Source organism: Aplysia californica, unplaced genomic scaffold (genome assembly GCF_000002075.1).
Source record: "Aplysia californica isolate F4 #8 unplaced genomic scaffold, AplCal3.0 scaffold00062, whole genome shotgun sequence".
Lineage (NCBI taxonomy): Eukaryota > Metazoa > Mollusca > Gastropoda > Aplysiida > Aplysiidae > Aplysia > Aplysia californica.
Window position 1 is genome coordinate 1,033,670 of NW_004797332.1, and position 8,056 is coordinate 1,041,725.

Sequence of the window (8,056 nt, forward strand, 5' to 3'; positions counted from 1 at the left end):
TTTTTTTTCAAATATTTATTTTTTCGACTTTAAATTACATCTTCTCCTTTATTTTTTATCTCAATAGCTTCATTATTTTACACATTGTCCATCCAAAGGTGACAGGTACTGAAATACAGCCCTCTTTGAAGATAATAAAAGAATAAAATTACAATCAGTGCGTTTGTTGGGAATTTTTAGATTTTTAAACTATTTATCCATGTACATATTTCCAGTGTCCATAATTATTTTCATAATTGTAATATTACAAATCAGGCGTTATTTGTTCATTACATAGGCGTTGTAGTTTGTGATTGCTAGAAATGAAAGCCAACGGACGAAAACTAAGAGAGAATAGCTTTTGAAATTTGATTAAATTATCCAATATGGTGGATGTTTGCTTGGATACCATGTGCTTATAATAATAAATATTCACTTGCATTTATTCTTTGATGTCTGACTAATATAAATATATCATTGTTGCTATATATAGTCAAGGGATATGAATTTTAGAAATGTCACCAGCAGATGGCCTTGAGATGATACCAATAAATCCACATATGCCCCAAAATTGACGAGCGCCTGGTTCCACCACGCCGTGACACATATCGTTATTATCAGAACAGAAACTGTAAGACAATAGGTCGTATTTCTCATTCCACAATATTCATAAACATTTAAATCTTGAAATGATCTTCTTTCCCTTTCAGAAAATAGACTGAATAACTTTCTCAGTAAATCAGTACAGAAAGCATACATTTCTTTACTTTCACACTTTATTTCAAGTGCTTAAGGTTAAAACACAACAAGGCTATGTCTATAAAGACTAATCTGTTCAAAAAAAGACTCCACTGACTTTGGTGAATGCAGAGCAAGAATGATGAAGATAATTCTCATTTCATTTCTGGCTCCAGGAAAGCTCTCATCATTCAGTCATGATCCTCAATAAATCACAAAGACACTGGTAAAAACATGCACATGAAACTATCACAACAAGCAATGTCCATGAAAGAGAAATGCTATGACTGCTTTGATCCAAACAATTTGTTGACAACACCACGGTTCTTCTCTTTCTCTATAGACAACACATCTACTCGTCGCTGAAGTTCCCTTATCTGGGCTTCCTGAATTTCTGAAACAATTCCCATCTCTTGTAATTTGGCGTTAAGTCTTAAGCCTTCTTGTTTTGCCTTTTCTTGATTCAACTGCTCCTTTCGAGAAGATCTGGCATATTCTGAGAGAAGTAAAATAGCCGCAAATGAGAACACGATGAATTCACCCAGCATTTCACCACCAAGTTCGATGGCTTCCTTTTCACTGAGGGGCTCCACATTCTTCGCACTCCCCAGTCCAACCATTCTAAGCCGGATGTTGATTTCAGCCCAGTTGTAAACTGTGAAAACAACAATGTAGAGTGAGCAGTAAATAAGCAGGCTTCTGGAAAAGCATAATACTCAGATAAATCTAAAATAAATCTCCAAAATATCCAAAATCTGATATTATTTATCTCTCTGTATGTAAGTCACTTTGGGGGAAAAAATGAGGTAAAAATAAAAGCACAACACCCATCATCAACCTTCAGATAAGTGGATCAACTAAGTATCTGAAGAACTTAAATATGAAAAACCAAAAAGTTTTGATAAAACAAACTCATCAGTCATAAAGTAGAGAATGAGAAAGATTTCCCTTGTACAGTATCTCATGATTTTTTATCTTTATGAGGACTGAAGCCAGGAAGGAAAATCACATCCCAGGTCAAAAATCTTCATCCCAATTCTCACAATAAACAAGACCTCTTGTCCGAACAAGTCTTACTCCTTCGGATTCAGGGTGTCCGGAAGGCACCATATTCTACAGTGGACAGTCACTCCAACCAAGGCTAAATTTGCTCAGAAGATGAGAGCTCAATTGAGGGGTCCTCCCACTACAGATGCAACAATGGCCTATGTTCCATTAAGAAAAGTTCTTACCACAGCTTTGAAATTCACAAATCTATTGACAAAAATTTATCATTCCTCTATAAATGGAAGCCCAGTACAACACAGAGCAAATGACATTGCTGAATTGCTAATAAACGTTTTACCATCTCATCGGCTACCCAGTCACACATCCTCTAACTCTACCCACCCACTTTCTACTGCTTCCATTGCAACTGACTCGGTTGCCATCAAAGGTGTACATGTTATAATGAGTTTTTCTACTGCAACAGCAGTATGGGCACCCACCTTGTCTCCTAACACACACAAACACACCTTGTTACCGAACACATACACACACCATCCACACACATTCATACATTAACAGACATGCATCCCTACACACACACACACCTTGTCACCAAACACACACACACTCAAATACACACACACATTCACACCAACGCATCCCTACACATGCACACACCTTGTCACCGAACACACACACACACAATCACACCAAAGCATCCCTACAGTACACACACACTACTCGTCACCGAAAACACACACACATACACACGCACGAACACTCACACATACAGGAGCTTTGAAATAATTTAGTATACATCGATCACTCATATTTATCATGCCATGACAGTAAAGTAACTCAAGGTCCAGTCTGCTAGAGATCTTTGGGAAGTTCTACAGTGGGGTCGAAAACCATTTTCACTGCTTCAGAAACAACGCACTGCATATTTTTCTGTACATTATATGCGTCCAAAGCCACCTATGATGTATTCTCCTATATTACATTATATGGGTCGAAAAAGACCCATGACGTACTTGGAGGAAATAGAAAGTTTGAAATGCCACAAACAGTAAAGCTTTGAAACCAATGAAATTTATATTGGCCATAGAATGTTGCTGTAAGACATGATATTAAATTTAGATTACATTAGGGGCTGAGGTCAGTGGCATCATGTTTGACTGACCGGGCATGACTGAGCAATTCTTGGACCCTCTGGGTTGTTTTCAACCTAATATGACTGGTGAAGTTTAAGGCAGGTTCGACTGTGGTAAGTCTACAAAACAATTACACCTACTCAATTTAAATGACTGGTCCAGGGGAATTAAAACTCAAGTGTGAGGCCGGTCCCATTGGTGTTAAGGCCCTAGGAATAATGAATATATCGAGACAACATCTAACTTATTTAGGGGGGGGGGCAATAGGGTTGTAGGGGTATGGTATATCTTTTGTTTGTTTGTTTTGGTAAGTGTTTTTACGGCGCTCGCAACTGCATAAGGTCATATGAGCGCGCGGGACACACCTAATATTTTCAGTTGGTAGGAAATTTTGAATTTTTGCCAGGGTGGCGGCCAAAGCCTACTCTTATCGATTTTAGACCACCAAGGGATCTTTAACGTGCGCAACTTGCACACAGGCCATCCGAGATTTTTCGCCCTTGTCCGAGAAGGCTAGGTGTAGATCTTTCCTACCAGAAGATCAGGGGTGTGGAAGAAAGACAGCAGTTAGGAGGAGCCAAGGAGTAGCAGTAGAAAGGCTGCAGAAAGAGTCAGGAGCCCAGAGGAGGGGGCAAAGGTGGTGAGGGGATGGGGGCAGAAAGAGGAAACGAAAGCAGACAACAGAACATTGCTAGAGAGCAGGAAAGGAGGTGAAAGGAGACAATTTTTTAGAGAAAAATATTTTTCGGTCGCTACCCGGATTCAAACCCGGGACCTTTGAATGAGAGGCCAACACCTTAACCTCTAGGCCACGAGAGCCCCCCCCTGGTATATCTTTGTCGAGATAACAACAGATAACAACAAATAAGAACTGATACCAGCAAATAACAGACATCGAACAACATGGCAACAAATATCAACACGTCCTGACAACTGATAACAAATAACAAAACTAATGTTCAACAAAAATACTTTGACTCCAGCCTCAAAAATCAATATTATTCATGTAGTCAACCAGCCCTCTACTTTACGTGAACAACTCCGAGCAACTACCAGAATTAGAAATATTCTTTAGCGATGGTCGGAGTTGCGTCCCTTTTTTTTGGCTTACATTCAAATCGAAAGTAACGGTATTTATCTTTGTCAAGATAAAAAATAACAACTGATAAAAACAGATAACAACTGATAACAACAAATAAGATAACAGCAAAATAACAACAGACAATAACAAATATCAACACAAACGTCCTAATTTAGTAGGTTTTTTTCTGATAAATTGTTACTTTCGATTTGAATGTAAACCAAAAAAAAAAGGGACGCAACTCCGGTCATCGCTAAAGAATATTCTACTTCTGGTAGTTGCTCGGAGTTGTGCACATAGCTGGTTGACCATATGAATATATTTTTGAGGCTGGAATCAAAGCATTTTTGTGTTATCAGCTGTTATGTATATCTCGACAAAATAACAACAAATTATAACAACTTTATCTTTGTCGACGATAAGAACAAATAACAACTGATAACAACAAATTATAACAACTGTTAACAATAGAATAAGGACAAATATCAACACAAACGTCCTAATTTAGATTTTTACTTGGTTTTTAATAGGTAGTCAGTTGTTTTCAGTTGTTATTTGGTGTTATAATCTCGACAGTGATTAATCTTTGTCTAGATAACAACAACTGATAACAACAAATAACAATTGATATTGTTGATATTTGTCATTATTTTATTGTTATACAGTTGTTTTTTATTATCTCGACAAAGATAAACACCGCAATAGAAAGTAACAATTTAGTTTTACAACCCCTAAATAAGGACGTTTGAGTCAGAGTTGATATTTGTTGTTGTCTGTTGTTATTTGCTGTTATCAGTTGTTATTTGTTGTTCAGTTGTTATCAGTTGTTATTTGTTGTATCTCGAAAAAGATCATTTATAGGCTACCCGTAGGTGTAGGGGTGGGGGGGGGGGGTGGGGGTAGAATCTTAGTGTAGTGTAGAGTGTAGAGGTAACGGTTACGGATGGGGTAGATCTAGATCTAGGATGATAGAGGGGTCAATTATCCTGCAAAAATTCCGGAAGGACTCCGTAACGAGCGACCACCCCATCAAAAACAATAAAGAAGAGGCCTAAATCTAGATCAAACCCTAACCATAACCCTACCCCGACCCCTAGCCCTCAATTCTGCTCTGTCTCATAGTGGTCGCTCGTTATGGAAGTCCTTCCAAAATTCCAGTTGGTCTATAGATCTAACTAGCCTAGATTTACACAGAAAAAATAGGGTTTTATTGTCTTTTATATATAAATAATAACATCTGAACCCCCCCCCCCTCCATATTTTTGTTAGGTCAGGGGGACAACTACAAAATCGCCGGAGAGTGTTCTTTGGAGGTACTGTATATGATTAACAACTAACTAGGGCTAGGGCCTGTGTTATACTATGAGTGTACACACGATTACATTAGAATAGATCTAGATCTAGATCTAGATTGCTAGATCTAGAGTCTAGTGTACGAGTGTTGTGTTGTGTATCGACACCGGGCTCCGCCGAAGTCTGAGACTGTACCACGCAGCAAGACCAGGCAAACGTCAGTTTTGTCTCTATCATAGGTTAAAATACTTACTCTGAGCGGGCGGCATACATATGTATCTTCTGAAGAACGGGTTCGCTTTCGCTCGTCTTTTTATGTAATTAGCTATCGGTTTGCTGATTTGTTTCAAAGCCAAATAGCCTAACTTTACAAGGGGAAAAGGAGCCATCGTGAAGCTAAGGTCACATTTCGTTTCTGACGAAACACCGGATTCCAGATCATACTTTTTATAATGGCATCAAGCAGGAGCAGAACGAAAGAATACAGCTTAAAAGGATTATATCTTAAAAGCTCATCTACTCATATATATATATTTAGAGAGAGATTCTATTAGAAAGAATATTCTCAATCATCATAAAATTTGATTGAAAATCCGCGGTAAGACACTTGGTATGAAAAGGAACAAGAACCTTCCAGTTTCAGCCAAGGCAAAAACTAAGCCATTCTGGCAATATAATATTTCTGTTGGCACACTGGCAAGTTTTACTTTCGGTTTCTTTAAACGTTCACCCTCCTGTCTTGTGTCTACTGCCAGATTTATTGCGATGCATTTGTGACCACTAAACAGTATGTATGACTATTATTAGCCTGTAGGCGCCCGTAAGTTTGTTTTTATTTCGAAATGACGTTCTAAAGAACAAAGTCAACTGCAAACCTTCTTTTTATAGCCTAATTAAGTAGATCTAATAGTTTTAATAATATATATAGAATCTAGAATCTAGCATTCTATAGCGCTTCCCCGCTCAACAGCAGGCTCCATGCGCTTTACACTTTATTATTACCCCAGCAGACCATAGAATACTCCGAAACATTCTCAGCTTCCCGGGAAGCATACAGTGCAAGCAGCTGATTAAGTGCTCAAACACTAACAAACTGACAAAGATCTTTTGCTGTCTATTGCCGGGTACCCATTCCGGGTAATTTCCACCTGGGTGAAGTGAGGAAAATTCGTGTAAAGTGCCATTCCCAAGGACACAACATCGGGCCCCAGACAGGATTCGAACCCACGACCTTACGGTTGCGAGTCCGAGAGCCTATACCACTAGGCCACCGACGCCACATGAGATCTTAGAGATAGAATCTAGATCTAGATTAGATCTGTAAGCTGTAACGTAACTGAACTTAAGACTACTGACCGACAACTGCTAATCAAAGCTGCTTTCTTTCAAATCATAAAACTTAGATACAGATCTAGATTAGATTAGATATGTAGATCTAGGTAAGTATAGGCCCACTGAAATTACCATCTTTACCCACATTCATATATCACACATGCCCACATGGCACACATAAGACAAGACCAAAGAAGCACGCATGGTGCATGAATGCAATATAATGCATTTGGTGGCTGGAATTAAGGGGGGCAGGGCGGTTGTTAGGAAAGGACAGGAAGAAATCAATAACTTTCAAAAGTCCAGATTTCATGGAGTATCTCCATTTTCACCCCACCAGCTGTAACTTTAAAAGTTTAATGCCCCTTTCGACACTGCAGTGCAGTGTAGATCATTTTGGAGGCAGGCTGCTTTATTGAACCCTGAATGTCATGGTACTTTGACTGTATACTGCGTCTCAACAGAGAATGGAGATACACAGAGAAAAAGCTTCCATGGGAATCACACTTTTACCTCTTCTGTGTGCAACAACAGCAGAGAGCTTATAACCACAATGTCATAAATGCCTTTCTCCACACACTCCACACTGATCTCGCTCGGTGAATAATAATTTCAGAGCTTTGTAATCCTGACCTTATGGTCCATGCCATATATGCATTGGATCCTTCCCCCACTTATGCGTCACTTTGTTTGTTGAAACACCTTTTATTCTTCCTCTGAATTACACCACACAGCGGGGTATTTAGCAGTCAATGCTCAGGACCTGAGCTCAGATGCCATGGGTCACAGGCTTGACCCGGGGGGGGGGGGGGGGGGGGGGGGGGGGGTAGGTTGTTGAGAAGAACCATTGTCTCTCTGGTTCTATCAGGTCACCTCTATGGTTCAGTCCAAGTGATCCTCTAATTTGAGAAAAACTCGTTTCAATAAAAACCTCCATTTAAGTACATAGTCTCGGTTGACACATATGTAATTTCTTTGGTTATTTTTAAAAAAAACCTTGTTTATTTAAAATACAGGTAAAAGCATTGTCTATCGTGTTATCTTGTTCAAGTTTGTCATTATTTGAGGAGCGTGTCCTACAAATCAATAAATGCTTTTGGCTAGTCAGCAGTTGCAATTCTGCATTTATCATCATCTCTTCTCCTCTGATTATTGGCATTGTACAGTGGAGTCCACTTAAACTTTAACTGAACACAGCTTATGCAAAAACAAAACAGTACGGTAAATGTAAACCTAACTGAAAATAAAATCCCGATTTTTTCTCCCCATTTGAGCAAACCTTTCTGAACCAAAAACCAGGCTAAACTGATTAAAGCCTGGCGCTTCTGCAGGTTTTTGTTGAAGTGGACTCCATTCAAGTATATATTGCCTTTTCTTACCATCATTATAGTGGGAAACTTGTTCAAGTTGTGCATGTTTTGAATTTTTATGTATTTTACTTAAACCAAAAATTTAATTTAGGAATTAAATACAAAGAATGGAAAAAACAAAA

General features: G+C 38.8%; 1 protein-coding gene and 1 long non-coding RNA gene across 2 annotated transcripts in view; one reads left to right on the top strand and one right to left on the bottom strand.

The window, feature by feature from the left end:
• Window positions 1–5,675, bottom strand: LOC101862249 (putative OPA3-like protein CG13603). Its single transcript, XM_005093362.2, has 2 exons — window positions 5,486–5,675; window positions 1–1,372 (listed from the first exon to the last, which is right to left on the bottom strand). The coding sequence occupies exons 1-2, from the start codon at window positions 5,619–5,621 to the stop codon at window positions 999–1,001; spliced, it is 510 nt and encodes a 169-aa protein (XP_005093419.1). The 5' UTR covers window positions 5,622–5,675; the 3' UTR covers window positions 1–998.
• Window positions 5,676–5,931: 256 nt separating this feature from the next.
• The window catches only part of LOC118477314, a 3,311-nt gene continuing 1,186 nt past the window's right edge, over window positions 5,932–8,056 (top strand). Inside the window, exon 1 of the long non-coding RNA XR_004858282.1 lies at window positions 5,932–6,019. This is a non-coding gene — a long non-coding RNA (uncharacterized LOC118477314). The remainder of the gene's footprint in view (window positions 6,020–8,056) is intronic.

What these genes read in the sequence shown, in the direction of transcription:
- LOC101862249 (XM_005093362.2), bottom strand. Translation starts at nt 5,621, where the DNA reads ATGGCTCCTTTTCCCCTTGTAAAGTTAGGCTATTTGGCTTTGAAACAA. An exon ending in ATGTATGCCGCCCGCTCAGA is followed by an intron (nt 1,373 to 5,485) that starts GTAAGTATTTTA and finishes TTGTTTTCACAG; the next exon opens with TTTACAACTGGGCTGAAATC.